Source organism: Schistocerca piceifrons, chromosome X, assembly GCF_021461385.2.
Source record: "Schistocerca piceifrons isolate TAMUIC-IGC-003096 chromosome X, iqSchPice1.1, whole genome shotgun sequence".
Lineage (NCBI taxonomy): Eukaryota > Metazoa > Arthropoda > Insecta > Orthoptera > Acrididae > Schistocerca > Schistocerca piceifrons.
In genome coordinates, this window is record NC_060149.1 from 648502034 (window position 1) to 648524467 (window position 22434).

General features: G+C 39.0%; 1 protein-coding gene across 1 annotated transcript in view; it reads right to left on the reverse strand.

Annotated features, from left to right (window-relative positions):
• Positions 1 to 22434, reverse strand: part of LOC124721152 (5'-AMP-activated protein kinase catalytic subunit alpha-2) — a 172656-nt gene that overhangs the window by 116899 nt on the left and 33323 nt on the right. Inside the window, exon 4 of the mRNA XM_047245972.1 lies at positions 11325 to 11469. Within this exon, the coding sequence (XP_047101928.1) occupies positions 11325 to 11469 (145 nt within the window). The remainder of the gene's footprint in view (positions 1 to 11324; positions 11470 to 22434) is intronic.

Genomic DNA, 22434 nt, shown 5'->3' on the forward strand with positions numbered 1-22434 from the left:
AAAATTTTAATTTAAAAATATGATATTTGAGTACAGGACTTACTGTACTCCAATAAATTTAAAAACATTTTGAGCCTTTCCAGTACCCATGGAGAAGACTTACACCAAACTGAAATGAAAGCCTTATGCATAATTGTTTAAGTCTAAAAGAAGCTGCTTTAGTCAAATCCTAAGTGGCCTTTTGATGTTTGGATGTCATGCATATAAGTGCTTGATGCAATGGATGGGCAATTTACTATTTGATGGAGTGGCATTGCAAGCCATGACACATCGTGGTTACGTCACCCATGTCAGCACATAGACTGGGAATATGACACAATCTGTATGTGCTAGTAGCCAAACTAACACCCTCTTGATGGACTGCATAAAACATTTTCAAATATGAATATCATGCAAATTGACTACAACCATAATCGGGGCAGGAACAAACGAAGCATTTATAAAATTTCAGCAGGCATATTCTCCCCCACCCCCTCCCCCCAAATGTGGCAGACAAGTACACCACTCATCAAATTTCTGGCCCTGGAACCTCACCGAATTCTTAAAAGAGGGGTGCCACTCAGCTTTAGGCCTGCTATACAAACGACACTGTATGAGAGATTAAAATGGACACACACAGTTTTATCAATGAAAAACTTAAAACTAGTATTTACTGTCAATTTTTCCACTAATTGAGCATTGTATGAAACTGAGGAAATGCTTTTACAAGACCGGAAAAACAGGAGAAAATAAATTGTCCACACACAACAAACATTTTATAATGAATGGAATAAAGTAAAAAGAAATGGTGAAATGGGTAACAATTGAAATAATTCTCTGACGAACACCATTTTCTTGAACAAAATTATCTGTAATGGTGGTTCCCACCCTGTGGCTAAAATATCAATCGCTTTGGAGGATTGCAGCAAAATAGGGTGATACCCACAGAATCCTCAGTGGTAGAATCACCACAAGCTGTTATGTCTCCAAGCAGTACCATATGTTTTCTCTAAGTCTAGAAAGACAACTGAAAGCTGTTGCTTACAGAGGAAAGATGCTTGCACTGCTGTTCCCAGCTGGGCAAGGTTCTCAAGAGGAGAATGATACCTGCCCCCTGGAAGTGACTCGGGAGACTCCTTTTTGCCAAAATCCACACCAAGATGCATGTTAATCACCTGCTCAAGAGTCTTCCCTAGCTCGTACGAGCAACACTGCAGTAACTATTTGGATCTGTGTACTCCGTCACTGCGTTTAGGAGAAGGGTAACAATACTTTCTCTCCTTGAGCTGGTACACTATTCTCCTGTCCAAATCTTATTAAAGAGTTTCTGAAGTATTTCTTAGATTGGGAATTCAGGTGAAGTTGCATCAAAGAGAGAAATCCATTGGAGCTAGGAGTGGTATTCTTTGCTCTAGACAAGGCAGATTATAACTTCCACACGGAGAGTAGGTGGTTATCCATCTCTGTTTTAGCACAAATATGAAATTCAATTCTCTGTGGCTGCCTGCAGCAACCCACCAGTTACTACACCTACAACCGAAAGCAGACATACAAGCAGCACCCCTGCAATTACGCAAGGTAACATCACAGGCAGCCCAGTCACCGACCGCTGTCGCCAGGTCCACCGTGTGACTACACAAGCAACACTTGATGTGAATAGTGTTTTTACAAGGAAATGCACAGGCATCTGGGCCCTGAGTTGTTTATGTGTTCAAGACGTGTGAAGTACTTTCATTGCACACTGAAGTGAGAAAAATACCTCCTAATATTGTCTTCGACCTCCTTTTGCCCAGTGTAGTGCAGCAACTCGATGTGGCATGGACTCAACAATTTGTTGTAAGTTCCCTGCAGATATACTGAGCCTTACATATGCAGGATTTTGTGCACCAACTGATCTCCCAATTACATCCCACAACTGTTCGATGGGATTCAATTGGGCAACTTGGGAAGCCCAATCATTTGCTAAAATGGTCCAGAGTCAATCATGAACAATTGTGGTCTGGTGACATAGCACATTTGTCATCCAACAAAAATTCCATTGCTGTTTGGGAACAAGAAGTCCATGATTGGCTGCAAATGGTTTCCAAGTAGCCAAACATAACCATTTCCAATCTATGATCAGTTCAATTGGATCAGAGGACCCAGTCCATTACATCGAAAGACAGCCCACACCTTTACGCACCCAAAACCGGCTGGCACAGTGCCTTGTTGAGAACTTGGGTCCATGGCTTCATGGGGTCTGCACCACACTCAACCCTACCATCAACTCTTACCAACTGAAACTGGGACACATCTAACCACATAATGTTTTCCAGTCATCTAGGGCCCAACGGTCATGAGCCCAGGAGAGACACTGCAGGCTATGTCATGCTGTTAGCAGTGGCATTCGTGTTGGTCATCTGCTGCCATAGCCCATTAATGCCAAATTTCGCCGCAATGTCCTAACACACATTCATCATAGTCCCACATTGATTTCTGTGGTCATTACAAGCATTGCTGCTTGTCTGCTAGCACTGACAATTCTAAACAAATGCCACTGATCTCAGTCATTAAGTGAAGGTTGTCAGCCACTGCATTGTCCATGGTGAGAGGTAATGCCTGAAATTTGGTATTCTCAGCACACTTTTGACATTTTGGATCTCAGACTGTTGAATTACCTAACAATTTCCAAAATGGCATGTCCCATGTGTCTAGCTCACCAATCCATGTTCAAAGTCTGTTAATTCCCGTCGTGCAACCATAATCACATTGAAAACCTTTTCAAATGGATCACATGGCAGCTCCGCTAACACACTGTTCTTTTACACCTTGTGTGAGCAACACTACCGCCATCTGTATATGTGCGTATCACTGTCCCAATACTTTTAATCTGATTTGATCCATTATAAATGCTTTTTGAAAGCCTGAGACTGTGAAAACAATAGGTTTGTTTATAAATAAATCTTCTGCTACCAGTCACGATTTTTCTTTATTTTACTTTTAGCACGACATGTTTCGAGAAATGATTCCCATTTTCATGTGTGTTTTTTGTGTGTATTAAGCCATTTCTATTGATGTTGTCAATGTGTGAGAGTCTGCTTCATTTCATTGACTTTTACTGCAATATATAAGAAACACAATTTTTTAGTTGGGTATCGATTCTTTTGGTGAAGTTAGTGGCAAAATTTAGAAGAATTTGTACTTACTTTTCTAATGGTCCATTTGTGCAGAGTCTCACACACACTAAACGTCACATACAACTTGTTGTACACAAGAACAAATGCACATTCAAAATTTATAGGAAAAACACTATGACTGACACCACAATCCCTGCAACCTCATGTTACCCAAATATCCATTAAAGGCAGCATACAGGTCAATGCTGCACAGGGCATCAAAAATACCATTGAACCAAGAAAATATGCAACAATGAATAAACACAGTGAAAAAGATTGCAGTTGCCAATGGTTACAATGTTTCCATGGTTAACACAATCCTAGAGAAAGTGAAGAAAGACACAGGTGCAAACAGCACCACAGAAGAAAACGAGAAAAAGAAATGTATGTCTAGTATTCCATACATAGGCAATGTATCACAAAAGATTGCAAATATTTTCAAAAATCACAAAGTAAAAATTGGGTTTTCTACATCTAATAAACTACAACAAAAACTAATACATAATATAAAGTGTAATCATGACCCACATTCAGACTCAGGAATATACAAGGTAACACGTCAGGAATGCTCCATGTTCTACCTAGGACAAACAGGCCGAAATTTCAACACCAGGTACACAGAGCACATTAAAGCCTACACACACAACAAACACACTACGTCAGCAATAGCAACACACATACATAATACAGGACACCCATTTGGAAAAACAGAGCTAAATGTCAAAGTACTCCATTGACTAAACAAAGGACATAAAATGGATAAGCTAGAAGAACTGGAGATATATTCACTTTACAGAAAATATGACGATAAAATATTAAACAAAAAATCTTGAAAGTGAAGCAGTGAATTTCTTCAGATATTTCGATAGTATACTTAAGTAAAAATAGTGAAACACAGAAATAAACACAATTGTAAAATCGATATACGTAATTTATGAGCCAAATTGTTAAGATAAATAACCTCTGTACAAAAGCCTATCATAATCTGTGAAACACCTATAATGTTATCTCTGTGGACTACCTGTAAGAAGATCTTTGTAACTGTTTTGTTTATGCAAGATACTTTTGATGTGTAAAGTGTACAACAACTTGTGTGTGATGCTTAGTGTGTTTGAGACCCTGCACAAATGGACCATTAGAAAACTGTAAGTACAAATTCTTCTAAATTTCACCACTAACTTCACCAAAAGAATCAATACCCAACTAAAAAATCACGTGTTTCTTATATATTGCAGTAAAAGTCAACAAAATGAAGCAGACTCTCACACATTGACAACATCAATAGAAATGGCTTAATACACACTTGAAAATGGGAATCATTTCCTGAAATGCGTCGTGCAAAAAGTAAAATAAAGAAAAATCATGACTGGTAGCAGAAGATTTATTTATAAACAAACCCATGACTTTTGTCAGCTCAGCATATTCTTGTTGATGTCACTCCATGGCCCAATAACCTTTCTCTCTTTTACAGCTGCGTGTTTCCTGGTGTTCCTAGTTGGAACACAAGTGGTGAGGCTGAGGGTCAAATTTTTGTGTCTTTTGGATTCTGTCATCTTTCTGCCATTCGGCTCTTCCATGGAGGCTTCCCTCTAGTCATTTCTGCAACAACATCAGGTACATATGACCGTGTTGAAATGGTTATTGGCTACACTGACCTGGGTTCAATCACCGATTGTTCACCCACTGCCATTCCTCCACACAATGAATCTGCAGAAGACTGGGATGCTTATCAGAAGCAACTTTGTCAACTTGGCATTCCAAATGGCCAACACAGAGGTGTGTAATCCTCTTTTCTTGTCATGTACACCCCATCGTATGTATCACTTACTGTAACAATTAGCTCCTCTGCAAGAACCAGTGTTGCTTTCTTTTAACGATATGTGTCATTTGCTGTTCTCTTAATACCACAAGCCTACACACAAAGTGCTGCACTTGCTGAATTCTACCACTGTAGCAAATATTTTCTAAAATCACAAAGTAAAAATTGGGTTTTCTACATCTAATAAACTATAACTAAAAGTAATACATAATGTAAAGTGTAATCATGACCCATATTCAGACTCTGGAAATATACACAGCAGTTGTATCAAGCTTAGTCAGCTGAGTTTCACAGTCTCAGTTGTAAGTGTCAGTTCATCACAGCTAAGCCTCAGGATTTTTATGCAGACATCACAATCAGAGACGAAATCACCTGTTCGGCCCAAAATAGGTAGGTGCATCAATGTGCCCTTCAGCTTGAGGACCCTATGTTAGAAGAGGTTTTGAATATTTCACAGTTGTTCAAGGTCTCTCATGCTGCAGGCCACCAATTAGAGGTTTGGAGTGATGTTGCTGTTGTTGACAGGCAGCTCTGGTGCATGGAGCATAGCTCACTGTGGAAAGATGAGGTAGCCACAGCACAAACAAACCAACTGGGCCAATAAGAACAAACACTTCATTGGCAGAAGGAACAGCAAACACCACTTCTTTCATGCCCCTCTCGTGTTGTACAGCACAAGCGGGTGGGCTGCCTCAAGTGGTGGGCCTCTTGCCATAAATGTAGAAAAAAGTGTTTGCCATTGTCTGCAGTCCAGAACAAACTTTTCATTGAATTGCATGTGAAGGATAAGCCATGGGGCCTAACATATCCCTACTCAACTTGCGAATGTGTATCAGGCTAGGGTCCCCACCACTGGCACGCGTCGAACATCGACTGGTAAGCTATAATAAACTGCAGATTCCTATTCTCAGCCAATTCATAGCTGATACAGTTTACAAGTCAGTTGCCCATTCCATTACACACTTAGTGGTTAATGTTGCATGTACGTAAAATTTGTTTGAAACTGGCTTCTATAAAAAAACCATCTTTTTTCTTATATCAATATATTTCTTATGTCTGATTTTCTGCATGTATCCCATCCATTTACAACATGTACCTTCTTATCTCCTAGTTCACTATTTTATTGCCTTCCAGCATTCCTTCAGGGCTTTGATAATTTACCCTTATTCGACCATCGTCTCTCTCTTCAATTAACTGGTTCGCATGTAATTGTATTTCATCATTATTTATATTGGTCCTTTTAAATGTCATTTTTATTTATAAGCTGTTATCATTAAATATAATGAGAGATTTTTGAAATCAACTATTGCCTGATTTCACATTACTCAGTCAACTCCTATTATAAAATTCACATTCAATCCAAGTACCATAGATGTAACTCGTTGATTTTTCTGCAACTTTCAAGTTTTAATACAACATTGGTAATAATGATTTTTTCCTTTATTTCAAGTAAATTGCAAAAATCAATGTTATGAGAAAATCAGTTTTTCCATCTTACAAATTCACCTCAGTTACTGGTTCATTGCTCTCTCTCTCAGGTTCCTCTTCTGCATCTTCCTGCAAATCTTCTAGGACTGAATTACATTCCTCTCCTACACACTGCTTATAGCTTTTTTTGATGACTTTCCAATTATTTGGTAAAGTATTCTCTACAACATCAAACTGGCATCATCCTACTTATTCTGTTCTTCTATCCCTTCTTCTTTACAAAATAGTTTACTACTTCTTTATTGTTTATCCTTAATTCTTCTCACTGATAGTCTTCTAAGCCCTCTATAGCAAATTTAAGAATACTATTAAGAAAACCGCTTGTATATGCTTGGTGTTGCCATGTGGCAACACACACAGTTTGGTTGTGTTGAGTTATTTAGTATTGTTCTGTTGGCTGAAAACGACAATCTTCATTGAATGCCAGTTGCAAGAAGTAAACACATGCAGAGAGTGAATTATTTCTGTCATGTAGATTATAGCTAAAAAAATTACATTTATGAAGTATGTAAAAATTGTTGCTTAGTGAAAGAACGAATTATGTTTTCATGTTTCTGGAACTGAATGACAAATAATCAGTATTTCTGGTTTGTTGCCATATGTCAACACTATGATATTGCTGCTTTGAACATAACTTTTTCCAACATGGCCAGATTCAGTACAAGGTTGTTTATTAATTTTATATTGTAAACAAGCATCATTTCCAGCTTAATGCTTTGGGAGTAATTTTGTAAACCAATTAGGAATATTCCCAAAGAAAGTGATAATTTGGAATTGGATTCCCCTGACTGCGAAGAAGTGTTTGCAGGTGACTATGAAGATGAGAGAGTTGCCCCTGATATTGGTGCTTAAAGTATAGTTGTTTCCGAGACTGATGACGGTGGTTGAAGAAGCTTGCTTGTTAGTTAGTTAGTTTCATGTACCTTGGATCATTTGCATTATAAATCGTAATGATGTGAAACGAGTCATTTTACATTCACATCACATATTAATTTGTAAATATGGCTAAATGCACCGGCCCGGGTGGCCGAGCGGTTCTAGGTGCTACAGTCTGGAACCGCACAGCCGCTACGGTCGCAGGTTCGAATCCTGCCTCGGGTGTGGGTGGGTGTGATGTCCTTAGGTTAGTTAGGTTTAAGTAGTTCTAGTTCTGGGGGACTGATGACCTCAGAAGTTAAGTCCCATAGAGCTCAGAGCCATTTGAACCATTTGGCTACATGCTGAATTTTTATAAGACACAGACATGAATTAATAATGCCTACTCAGCACATTTTACACACCATAATAATAAAAATTCTTCTATGGAATAGAAAGAGTTGTCAAGGAAAAACTTTTTTAGTGTGTGTTCAAATTTTACTTTCTTTGCCACGCATTTTATATCACTGGGTAAATTGCCAAAAACTTTTGTTGCAGCATTGTGCACCCCTTCTTGCACTAAAGACAACTTTAACATGGAGTAATGAATGTCATTTTCTCTTTTTGTCTCGTAATTATGTACGTCATTGTTCCTTTTCTACTGCAGTGGATTATGTACAACAAACTTTATGAGAGAATAAAAAAACTGTCTCTCTTAAAGATAAATTAGCCCACAACATTATTCCATGTGACACCACTAACTGAAATACCTGCAAAATATATCTACTTACTGATGAGGACAACACAAACACCCAGTCCCCAGGCAGAGAAAATCCCCAACCCGGCCGGGAATCGAACCCGGGATCCCGTGATCCAGAGGCAGCAACGCTAGCCACTAGACCATGAGCTGTGGACATGACAATGACGATGATGATAATGATGAAAACAGTGTATTACACAAAATGTCATTGTTGACACAGAACAAAGGACTGCTCCAAAGTCAAATAAAGAGTCTAAACTTTCATGCAGGTGGAAGAAATACTGGAAAGAACTGCCCATGCCAAAATTGACTGGTATACCTTCTCATCTGTGCCAACCAAAAGAATATTTTCATATGTTCCTTGGAAATGAAATGTTGTGCATTATTATCAAGCGGTAAAACAGGCTATCTGTTCAAAAAAATCCTTGCTTGACAGGTTACACTGTTCAAAGGGCATCACTGAATGAAACAGTACAACAAAAAAATTAAAAAAGAGAGAGAGAAAAGACAGGGGCTAAAATACATTTGTATACGTGATGTGAATTGCTTCGTGTACATCTCTGAATTGTATCCTGACAGTAGCAACCACAATGAACATCTTCCTGACATACAATCCAGTAGAAATGTTGTACTAAGACTTGGTAGTGTAATTACCAGCGTACAAAAATTGCAAAATATTTTTTGGGAACTGGTTCTGTAGTTTACATCTGCAAATGAAACTAGCAGAAAGAGGTCCCCATATTCTAGATACTGTACTATCTAACTGTCTAAAGGGATGTATGTTTGACTGCATCACGAAAACGAAGAGAGATGGTAGGAGTGCAAAAGATAAAAAGACAGTATTCCATGATAAATATACACTACTCTGATGTAAAATGGCATGACAACAGATGTGTGACACTGCTTAGCAAGGGACAAAACCCAATGACTGAAGTAGAAGGATATGACAAGAAGCTGAAGAAATCAGTCAAGTGGCTCACCCTGCATTGTTGTACAATATAATCTGTTGGTATAGGGGGTAGACCTTGTAGAGTTAATGATAGCTTTGTACTGCATCTAGCTACAGTCCAAATAAACTGTATCACAGAATATTTTTTCATATACTTCTTCTGATGGTAGTGAGTGCTTGATTTCTTGACAGAGGAGATGCACTGTGGAATGCAATGAAAAAGCACACTCGCATTAGCCGAGTTCAAGAAGTCCATATGAAGAGGTTTGCTATTCCACTAGAAAAGCGAGGCAACACTGAAGTAGTTCTATTAAGAGCTACCATATCACAAAGGGAAGAACGGACCAATTGCCATAATGTCTGAAGAAGACAAGTGACTGGACAGCATAGGACATTTGCCAAGAATGGATATGAAAGGACTGTGCAAGGTTTCATACTAGTGACTAGTCAAAGTGAAGTGTGTAAAATGGTGATTTTATGTTTCACACAAATGAAACTTGTTTCTTGAATAGTTTGAAACTGCATATCATCACTCAGCTTGAAATTTCAAGACTATGACTAAAAATTTATGCAAAAAGCACAATTATTTAACTTAAAACTTTTCATTGCTATATTTAGAAGTAAATTTATATATTTTATAAAATATATTGTACATATAAGTACACAGAAATACTGTGTGCCTTCTGGAAAGTATGTTGCTATACACATGATGTTTCCACATGACAACAAACCTTGAGCACCAAATAAATAAAATTAAGTCAAAATTTCTAAGTTTAAACTGTTGTACAATAATTTATGTATCAGACCCCATCTTTAGATTCTTTCATTGAAATTGGTCTCCCAAAAAAAGTAATGCAATAGAAGGTTAAGTTTCTTGTTCTGTTCGTTTCTTTGTATATCTTTGTTTCATAGTATCACATTTTTTATTCTATCTTCTTTGCCCTCATTCACATGAGACATCTACCTGTCATGTCAGTTTGCTGCTGTTTTCCTCTTTTCACATCCTATCTTCTTTCAGTAATAAGTAAATATTCATTTTTGTAGTTGTCTGCAATTTTATTACTGTGCTCTTCTTTATTCCACTACACTCAACTATTCTTCTCCTTCATTCTACTCCATCCAGTATATGAATGCACTATGGTCTACAGTAAAACAAAGGACATTAAAACATGATACCAAAGACAAGGTTCATTGTAAAAAAAGTTTTTGAAAAACCAAACAAAATGTAACACATATGTCAACTCACAGAGATAGAGGAGTTGGTGAAAAAGTTGTTAATGAAACTGTCATAAGACCTGTGGGGGAATCTGATAGCAGCACAAGGTTATTGTATAATGAATCGTTAAAATATGGAGACGAGATTATTTTGCTTCAACAATCAGACTGAAAAAGGAAAGAAGAATTGAAGAGTCATCATGAGGAGCCAGAGGAGGAATGAGCAGGATACACGTTAGTCATAGATATGGGTACATCTTCTCACAAAATTAATTTTTAAATTTTGTGTCCACATTATTGGTTAACATATATCTTTATGCAAATAATACAGGATGAGTTTTTCCCATTGTACAAGAAAGTTGTTTAGTTGCCTTTTACTACCACAATCACATCTGAACCCATTGGAAGTTCTTTCAGTTTGTCTTGCATCATCAGCTGAATTAAATCTGCCTGAGTGCTTTTTATTTCATAAATTGAATGGAACAGACAGTGGTTAATACTAAAACAAAGTAGTCTTTGTTATGCACTGTACAGTGTCTTGTAAATGCAAACATACAAATAATGTCATTCAACACTGTTGACTTCTCTGCTCTTAAAACTCAAAATGCTGCACTCCTTGATGAGCTGACACACGCTGCACTGTTTCAAAATGTCCAGCTCACCATCCAAGTTTCATTTTTCACTGTCTTCACAGCTGAACATGTCTCACTGTCTGATAGTGAATCTACACAACTTATACCTCTATCACATCGTATTTTGCATCCACCATTTGTGATTTTCCACTGCAGGTGTTAATTTATACAGGTGTCACACTGCACCCGAGTACTAAGAGATGTGAGCTCTGCAATTTTCCCTACTGAAATATCATAATACTGTTCAGCATACATTGAAATTTTATCTCACTTTTTACACTGATGGCTGGTAACTGAATTCCTATATTACATAACAGAAGTATTATTGAGGTACATATCCAAATATATTATGACTTGAGTGTTGTTCCAGTTGCCTTTAAAGACAATGGATACAAAACTCACTTGTTTTCAGGGAGTATTGTTTTATAGACGTTATCATTACAATATAATAATCAATATTCATTTTACTAACCAAAGTCAGCAATTTTCACATGCAAGTTGTGATCAAGGAGTAGATTCTCTGGTTTCAAATCTCGATGAACAATCATATGTCTGTGGCAGTAGTCAACACCAGATATTATCTGCTGGAAGAAACGGCGTGCTTCATACTCCTTGAGCTGAAAAAAAGAGGGAAAAAACACACACAGTAATTTATGGGCATAATAGACAAAGTGTCATTGTCACCATCTGAGCAGGTTGAAATATTGACCTCATCAAATACCAAAATAGTTTTACTGTTACATGTTTGGAGGCAGAATGTTTCCAACTTCATAGTTTACAGAGTATTAAGACTATAGATCAGTCCTGTATACATGCTTTAGTACTGAATACACTGAAAGAGGCAAAAATATTAAGATCCAGATGGTTCAAGAAAATATCTTCAAATTCTATGTCATTAACATCACTAACAGTCAGATACTGGTCGCTGTATGGTATAATTTTTCTTTCAGGGTAATGCCATAAAACATCTAACAGGGAATTTTACTAACAGCTGTTTTACAAGTTTCAGTATCCCACCCTCCTCCCCCAACCAATCATGCACCTTGCTATAATTGGCTGGCTCGCATACAGCAGTGACACAGATAGTAGGTACAATCACATCTAAAGAGTATCTGTGGAAAGACCAGACTCTCAAAATTATGATTCATGAAGAGGGGCAGCAGCCTTTTCAGTAGTTTCTGGGGCAACATTCAAGATGATTGACTGATTTTACTTTGTAACTTTAATAACGAGCAAGGCCTTACTATAGTGATATTTTGAATGCCTGAAAGCAAGAGGAAACTGCAGTTACTATATTTAGTAAGGACAAGCTGCTCTACTGTATGGTTTAATTATGATTGCATCCTCTTGTGTGCAGTATTCTGGAGGTAAAATTATCCTTCATTCAGATCTCCAAGCAGGGACTGCTCAGGGGACTGTTGTCACCAAGAAAAACAAATATGTGTACGGGTTGGAGGGTGGAATGTTAAATCAATCAATTCAGTAGGTACATTAGGAATTTAAGATGAGATAAATGGATATCCAGCCATGTGAGTACAGGGTTATCAACACAAAATCAAATAACAGTAGTGCAGGAGTATATCTAATAATGAATAAGAAAATAGGAATGAGGATGAACCACTCTGACCGGCATAGTGAATGCAGTATCATAGTCACGTCAGATAAAATGTCAACAACCTCCACTGTAGTATAAGTTTATAGGCCTAAAAACTCCACAGATGAAGAAGGGATTGGAAGTATGTATGGTGCAATAAAATAAATTACAGATTATTAAAGATGAAAATTTAATTGTAATCATGAACTGCAATTCAATAGTAAGGAAAAAGAGATGGGACCTGGAAAATATGCAAGAACAGAGGTTATTGTCTCAAAGGAAGCATTAGGCAATGATTGACTGAAAAATTGGGATGGAACACGATAGAAGATGAATGGGTAGCTTTGAGAGATGGCATAGTGGGGGCAGCAGAATATCAAATAGGCAACAAGAGAAGGCTCAGAAGAAATCCTTGGATAGCACATGTGATACTGAATTTAATTGACAAAAGGAGAACATATTAACAAGAGTTGACAAAAGTGCAAAATGGGTAAGCAAGAATGGGTGGAGGAGAAAGCAAAGCTGTAGAAGTACACATGACTCTGGTAAAGATAGATGCAGCCTAAAGGAAAATTAAGAAAGACAAGCAATTGTTTGAATAGCAACAGCTCACATGGCAACCAAGTTCTACACAAAGTAGGTAAAACTGAAAGGAGGAAGGAATATGAAGATGGGCTGTATAAAGGAAAGAAACTTGAAGACAATATTATGGAGAGGGAAGAGAAAATTAATGAAAATGAGATGGGGTACAAAATACTGTGAGAATAATTTGATGGAGCACTGAAAGACCTAAGGCAAAACAAGGAACTTTGAGTAGACAAGATTCCCTTATGAGAATTATTGGGATCCTTGTGAGAAAATACCATGACAAAACTATTTATATGGTGGGCAAGATATATAAGGTAGGCAAAATATCCTTAGACTTCAAGAACAACATAATGATTCAAATTCTAAAGAAGACAGGTACCACCTGGTGTGAATATTACCTAACCATTAATTTAATAAATCATGGTTGCAATATACTGACACAAATTATTTATAGAATGGAAGGTTGCAATATACTAACACAAATTATTTACAGAAGGATGGAAATACTGGCATAGGCCAACCACAGTGGATATCAGTTCGGGTTTCAGAGAAATGTAAAAACAAGCAAGGCAATACTTACCTTACAACTTATCTTAGAATATTAGTTAAAATGTGGAAAATCTATGTTTTTAACATTTGTAGATTAGAGAAAAGTTTCAACAATGTTGAATGAAATACACTCTTTGAAATTCTGAAGGTTGCAGGGATAAATGCAGGGGGAAAGGAAATTTTCACAATGTATGGTGCAAGCAGGACAGGATATTTTTACTACCTGTGATGCAAGATGTGTTGTACAGTGGTTAGCATTGCTGGCTTGTGTGTTGCAGGTCGCCAGTTCAAATCTGACCACCATCCATTATCTGTTACTTAGTAGTTATCATTTCTGAAAGGTTCTTGAAATATCTTATATTTCTAACATTCGTATATTCTGAGCTATTTGTTGTTTGTATAAACACCAGCCATCTTGAATATTTAATGTTTGTACAAATAGCTGCATCTCTGTCCAGGAGTCTGGTTCTTTTCTTTCTGTATGATGGGGGTCAGTAATACACATGCTTTCAATTCTAAATTTTGTGCCTCACTGATGACTCTACCTTTGGATTTGGACTTGATTGTGGTTTTAATGTGACACTGGTGGATGCACTGGGTATTACAGAACATTTTCATCACCTCAGTTCCAATAAGGCTATGTAAAAGCCATCACAAACACAGATGGGAACCAGAATACAAGCAGTACATTGTTCCTAACATCCAAATATTCAAGAGCGCAGCCCAGCAGTGGTTTGGGAACAACAAGGAGAAGCTCAATGGTTGGAACAAATTCCAGGACAAACTGAAGAAAACAACTGGTGACAATCAAGGATAAGTCCACTTAGTGTAAGAATGATTGAATTACAGGGTAGCCTATAGTATCCAGAGGAAATGACAAAGTCATGCAAAAAGAATGTTTTGATCTTAAGCCACACCATGAATCCGAATATGACAGAAGCCAACAAAATCTCACACCCGATGAAACGGATCACAGAAGACATATAATAAGCTCTGCTGCTAAAGAATGTCATGGTAACAGAAGAATTCTTCATGTTTCAATACATTAGAAATAACAGCCAACCAGTTGCAAAACACAGGTTTATTAAACCTTGACCATGGTTTTGACAGTTTTAAAACTATCTTCTTCAGAAGATATAGGATGTAAAATTATATTATCTATAGTTAAAGCGGGAGTTGTTGACTCTGTATAGTACATGTCATCCATTAACCACCATGTAAATATATTACACAAAAGTTGTATCTGTCTGTGTATGAAGGGAAGCCATGTTCAAAATCATGAAATTATTCAAGTGGTGCCAACAAATAAAAGAAATGCAACAGAAAAAGAGTCAGGTGAAAGAGGTATAACAGATTGCCAAATGTAGTCATTACAGCAGTTGTGGAAGATCACCATGAGCTCACATCTCTCATTTGTCAGATAGTACAAAAAGAGATACAGCAGTGTATGGCAGCCAGACATGTCCAGCCAAGTACACAAGAGATAGCAGCCATGAATCTTGACTCCATACATCAGAAGGTAATACAGAATGTCAAAGTACAGGTGCATCAATCTTTAGCACTATTTGTCACCACCAGTTGAACATGGCATGAAGAAAGGATTCTATCAATGCAGACTTATGCCACAACTATCAAATGGCTATCCAACATCTGACCAATGCAGATGCAGCCAAATCCTGTACCAAGTACAATGCCCCATGAAAGAAGACATCAGGAGGATGCAAGAGAACATACCTGTGTTTTCACTGTGAACACTCTGGACACACTGTAGATTACTGCAGACAAAAAAAGACAAGTTTGTGATGGCTACAATGCTGCCAGACATCAACCACCACAGCTGGCCGGAGTGGCCGAGCGGTTCTAGGCGTTTCAGTCTGGAACCGCGAGACCGCTACGGTCGCAGGTTCGAATCCTGCCTCGGGCATGGCTGTGTGTGTCCTTAGGTTAGTTAGGTTTAAGTAGTTCTAAGTTCTAGGGGACTGATGACCTCAGATGTTAAGTCCCATAGTGCTCAGAGCCATCAACCACCACAACAGTCTATTCATGTCAGTCAACCGCATACAGTTACAGTCAACCAGTGGGATGAAACCCATCACCTTACCCTTGACAAGGTCATTCCCCAACATGCCTTAGCCATACCCCATCACTGTCCAGACATACCAGTTGCTTTCCTAGCCACTAATTTCAGGAAAACTAAGAGAGGCATTCATTAATGGGGACGGATGAAAATCCTTCATGGACAACAGTCACCAAGATGTCACGAAATCTCATTATCATCATCATGACACCCAACCAAAACAGGTGCTTCTTGACTCAGGGACTTTCTTTTCAGTAAAGTTGGATGCTTACCATCATCACCTAAAGAAAGCTGTGTTCCATGATATGAAATCGATTGTGCTGAAAGTCACAAATGAGAAATAAATCCAGCTGACAGGTAGGTGTACTGTAAGAATAACTATCAGTGATGGAACACAGCCCTTCGAATTTGTCATTTTTACACAATGTAGTCATTATATTATTCTGAGATGGGACTACATGTAGGCATTACAAGCAATTATAGTGTGTGGAAGAACAGAGCTCCAGATTGATGAAGCTATTCCAAGAAGCACACATAATAAAGATTGCTCTGGGCAGTTGTTTGCTGGTGAAGATGATGTTATCCTGCCATCATCGATGAGATGAGTTCCAGAGATCAGTCAAGATGTTCAGTTAAGCTGTGAAGCTTTTGTCAACTGCAAAAGGCTACTCACCAGGGAACCTCCCCATCGCACTGCCCTCAGATTTAGTTATAAGTTGGCACAGTGGATAGGCCTTGAAAAACTGAACACAGATCAATCGAGAAAACAGGAAGAAGTTGTGTGGAAGTATGAAAAAAATAAGCAAAATATACAAACTGAGTAGTCCATGTGCAAGATAGGTAGCATCAAGGATAGCGTGAGCTCAAGAGTGCCGTGGTCCCGTGGTTAGCGTGAGCAGCTGCGGAACGAGAGGTCATTGGTCCAAGTCTTTCTTCAAGTGAAAAGTTTACTTTCTTTATTTTCGCAAAGTTATGATCTGTCCGTTCGTTCATTGACGTCTCTGTTCACTGTAATAAGTTTAGTGTCTGTGTTTTGCGACCTCACCGCAAAACCGTGCGATTAGTAGACGAAAGGACATGCCTCTCCAATGGGAACCGAAAACATTTGATAGCAAGGTCATAGGTCAACCGATACCTCCACAGGAAAACACGTCTGATATATTCTATACGACATTGGTGACGGCATGTGCGTCACATGACAGGAATATTTTGTCAACCCACCTAACTTGTACACTTGGCGAATGGGTAAAAAGATTCTTCTACCTTGCCCGATTTAGGTTTTCTTGCGGATGTGATAATCACTCCCAAAAAAGTGATGAAAACATAAGAGTTTGTCACATAAACTAAAAATAAAAAATTAAAGTTTTCACTCGAAGGAGGATTTGAACCAGCGACCTCTCGTTCCGCAGTTGCTCCCGCTAACCACGGGACCACAGCGCTCCTGAGCTAACAGTGTCCTTAATGTTAATTTTCTTGCGCATCAACTATTCAGTTGGTATATTTTGCTTATTTTTTCATAGTTCCACACGACTTCTTCCTGTTTTCTCGATCGATCTGTGTTCAGTTTTTCAAGGCCTATCCACTGTGCCAACTTGTAACTAAATCTGAGGGGGGTGCGATGGGGAGGTTCCCTTGTCAGACTCACAAAGGCAACCTACATACCAGCAATGATCATAAGCACTGTACATGGTCAAGGAGAACTTTGGATCACTAACTGTCATTAACAGCAACAGCTCATCCCTAAAGGTATGTGCACAGGGGCAGCTGAACCAATCCAGCAAAGGCAACTTAATGTCATCAACGAACAGATGTACAGTGCTACCACTGCAGATAACACAGAGGAGGAAGTTACTATTGAACTGCCAATAAGATCTGGTTTAACTGAGGAACGCTGACGAGTGATAGTCATTCTGCATCAATTTTCAGATATTTTCAAATCCAGGGGTGATGAAAGACAGACCAAGCAGTCCACAGCAAAAAACTATACAAGACTGGGGATAATCCATCAATTAGTCAGTGCTCACATGGAGTGCCACTGGCTGAAAAATTGGAAATCTGTGGTAAGTTCCTATGGGACCAAACTGCTAATCTCATCGGTCCCTAGGCACTACTTAACTGAATCTAACTTAAACTAACTTACGCTAACAACACCACACACATCCATACCCGAGGGAGGACTTGAACCTCCGACGGGGGTTGCCGCACGAGCCGCAGCAAGGCGCCTTAGACCGCACTGCTACCCCGCATGGCTGCCACTGGCTGAATGACAGATAATCTAAGAGGAAATGGAGAAGATGCTGGACTGATCCTTCAGAGGGTCCTTCATCCTCTCCTATAGTCCTTGTTAAGAAGAAAGGTGGTACATGTCACTTCTGTGGTGACTACGAATGACTGATCAGAATCATGAAGAAAAATGTCCATCCATTGCCTCACACTGGCGATACTCAGACTGCTTGGTAGCAGCAAAGTATTTTTTCACCTATGGACATGCAGATAGGCTACTGGCAAATCAATACTATTGAAGCTCACATGGAAAAGATGGACTCCATAAATCCTGACAGCCTCTACAAATTTGAGGTTATGCTGTTGGATTGTGTAATGTACCAGCCATATTACATTTGATGGTCAATCTGCCTTGGCATCTAAAATGGATGACAAATCTTTGTTATCTGGATGACACTGTGGTTTTCTCAAGGAGATTTAAAGAATATCTGAGCTGCCTGACAACCATGTTGAAGCATGTTCAGACTGCAGGTCTTTGCCTGAAACCACAGAAGTGCCTCTTCATTGCCCAAGAAATAAAAATTTTGGGACACCTAGTGAATGAACATGGGAATCTATCCCAGTTCAGAGAAAATAAGAGTGGTCACAGATTTTCTGACTCCTTGGCACATTTGTGATGTGAGAAGTTTTCTTGGAATGTGGTCATACAACTGGGACTTCATAAAGGACTTCTGTACCTTGCACACAATACTGCAAGGTGAGAAAAAAAGTTCATGGAAAGAGGTGCAAGAAAGAACTTTGCTTGATTTTAAGGAGTTGCTAACACATTCTCTGGTTCTCACATTGTACATTGAGAATGTCGAGACAGAACTTTACACCATCCCAGTTCATTTATGGTCAGGTACCTGGAAGTATTTCCACAATGCTCCAGTATCAAATTACCTCAGATTTGTAAAGAATCTATACAGAATCAGTTGCAGGTGTCACTGGCCAGGTCTCTACAGATCTGTTAGACGCCATGTGAGCCTCTGAAACAAATGCCAACTATGAAAGCACATGCTGCAATAACCTCCAGGGCATCTGGCACCAATACTGCTTGCAACAGTGCTATTCCACCGAATTGGAATCTACCTCTAGTGGAGGTACCTGAAGTCAGCAAACAGGACTCAATGGATAATTGTCTATACTGACTACTTCAGCCACTATGCTGTTACTACAGTTGTGTCAACAGCCGAATCTCTGCATATTCTAAAGTTCCCTGTCGAAGACATCATTTTGAAGCACAGAGCACCTTGTGTGATGATCTCTCATCTTGGAAAAGTTCTCCAGTCAAGGCTAATATCGAAGGTAATTTCACATTGCGATACCACCACCAGGATGAGAACTACCAACCATCCACAAAGGAATCATTCAAAGAACACGTTAAAGTGTTGGCAGATATGCTCTCAATGTATATCTACGTCAAACAGAGGGATGAAGTTGTGCTGTTTGGGCTGTGTAATGTTCCAGCCATATTCAAACATTTGGCAGACAACCTACTTCAGCACCTTAAATGGACGACAAGTCTTTGTTACCAGAGAAGCAAGACACTACAGGTTTCACACCACTGTTTCTGCTCTTCTATCACAAGGCCAAAATGACACTGAATATGCTGTTCCTGTTTCAACCAGATAATATTCATGATGAGAACATGAAACACCTCATTAACAGGATTGAAGAAGAATGGCTGCTGGCTCGCAATGGACCCTGGATGCCCGAAAGTGGGAAATATCTTATGTTTGTATATTTTAGAATATTCGTTGTTTCTATAAAAAATGACCATTCTAGAATATTTGATGTTTATACAAATAGCTGCATTCTCTGTACAGGAGTTCAGTTCTGTTCTGGCTGTATGTTGGTGTCAGTAATAAATGTACTTTCAGTGTTGTGCATCATTTACAACCTTGCCTTCAGATTTGGACTCGAATGTGGTTTCAACGTGACAATACTGTCAACTTGTACTAGCAAAATAGCTGAAAATGGATGAAGTAGAGTGGATATGAGAGAGAGAGAGAGAGAGAGAGAGAGAGAGAGAGAGAGAGAGAGAGAACATGTTGCATACTAAATCCCTCTCTCCTTTTATAGTACACAGGGACAAAAATGGGCCGGTCATGTCAACTTCACTGAAGAGGGAAGGAGAAATACAGGAATTCCTACCAAAGGCTCCCACAGTAGGTCCCCATTGCAGTCGCTTGGGTTGGGATGTGGCACTATTTGTGGGAATCCCGGCTGATCGAAGAAGTCTGGAGCAAACGTGTGGGGGTGGGGGGTGGTGGGGGGGGGAGGGGGGGGGGGGCAGCCCATCTGCTGCTGTCATGGGCACTGGTAAGACAGCATGTAGCGTGCTGACAGCCGATGTTGTTGGCACATTCTGGTTTGCAGCATGCAAAACAGATGGCGCCACAGAAAGGGCAGTGACACTGTTGATGTTATGGAATACAATCTGAACACAGTCTGACAGCACAAACTTTTTTGGGGTCCTCTGACAATGACGGGGAGGAAGCCAACAATGCACTTCCATTTGTTTGCATGATGGCAGGAGATCACTAACTACTGTTTCACTGGACTACCAGAAAAAAGGGTGCTTGGTAAATAGGATGAAGATGCTGATTGGATGTCACCAGTTGCTCACAGATCACAGCACCAGCTAATGCTGTTAACAACATCGACACCAGAGGAATCGTGAAACATTTAAACACATCACTCAAGGTGGGATCAGAGGCCTATAAAGCTTTTGCACTAATTTCTCAATCAGGAGCAGGATGGATAATATCATTGTAGATTAAAGCAGTCCACATGCGAAGCACCACACTGTTTACAGGAAAAGGAAAAACCATACTTGCGTGGCAGATCTTGTATGTCCACAGCCCGTGCTGCATAGGATTGCTTACACTGCTTAACATGTTGATTAAATTTGAGCCTAGTTGCAACAATGTGAGTTAGGTGACTGTAATAGTCAGTCCACAAAACATAAACATCAGAAAAAGTTGAACCACAAGGCTCTAAGAGTGAGAGTAATTTTTGCATCACTTTGTACAGTTTACGATTAGAAGAAAGTAAGAGCACCCACTGGTGTTTAGAGTCAGTTATTTGCTTGACTTGCAGTAAAAAACAAAACAATATCAATAGACCTCCCAACTCTAATGTGCCTTGTCAAAACAAGTGAATGATGGATGGTCAGGCAAGTAAACTGCACACACCGACAGTTGTTGGTTGGGCAGAAGCTTTAACAGCTGTGTCAGCTATTGCCAGTGCAGTTCCCACTATTTTGCTTGCTGTTGCTGTTGCAACTGCTGCTGCCACATTTTAGAAACTAAAGAATAGATGCCTCACCGAAATAGTTGCACAGAGAGAAAGCCCTCATCACCACTCATCTAACCTACTCTACACAGGTAGAACACAGTTTACGGTAACTCACACTGGTAGTAACGTAGAGAGCAACAGAATGAAACAGGCGGTTCCCAAGGTAAATGACAGAGGAGATCACAAAATGAATGAATAACAAACGCAAGTCTAGAGTGTAACAAAGTCATCTTAAGCATATACAACAATTGAGAGAGCAATCCAAATCACAAACGTACATCAGGCAAGGTCAAAACTCTACTATTCATGCATATAAGTAAAGGGTTCAGTGACTATCGAGAGATTGGCCAGCATCTACCAGGTCATAGTATTTAGCAGTAAACATTCATCAGGGAGTGGCACCACCTCACATGCTTGCCTCACATGGGCACTAGCCACGCCTGTTGCCTGGAGGCTCAGTATCTCTGGTGTGTTCTCCCTGTCAATACTCAGGCTGGGTGGGGAATAAGAATCACTGTTGGATGCCAAGGTAAGGTCTGGTGATCTTGGTACCTAGTTAATTGTACTACCATGATGAATCCAGAGATTAGAGTAAGTGCAGTTGAACCCAAAAGCAAATATACAAATGTGTTCTATCTCAGAAACCATTCAGAATAGGGTTTTTCCTTCAAATAGCATTCCTGTCGTATTTCCAAATATTGAAGATCACATCACGTTCAAATTTCCTACTTCATGATACATACACGAACTAAGATTAGGGTGTGAGGCACTGTTTGAATTATTGGAAGATTTGCCACTGTCACTCCATCATGATGGCATAATAAAACTGTACAATAAATTATCAGAGATTAAAGAAATTGCAAAAATACACTTATTTAAGAAGGCAGCTAAAAAGTATCTGTTATTCAATACATTTTATACATTGGAGGATTACTTGGATAAAACAGAGTAGAGGTTTGGTAAAAGAAAATATTATGCAAATAAATAATAATAATAATGATGATTATAGAACATCCAACATTCCACATAACACCTTCACACTATGTTTTTTCCTTCTTTTTTCCTTTTCTAGAAAAACTTACTCCCAAGCTATGCATAGCACAATACTTGCACCTCTTCCTCTTTCTGAGCTCAACATCTCACTCATTATAGAGGGATGCTGACTCAGTTTTTTCAGGATAGTAAATGGGACGTTGCGGTACAGAAAAT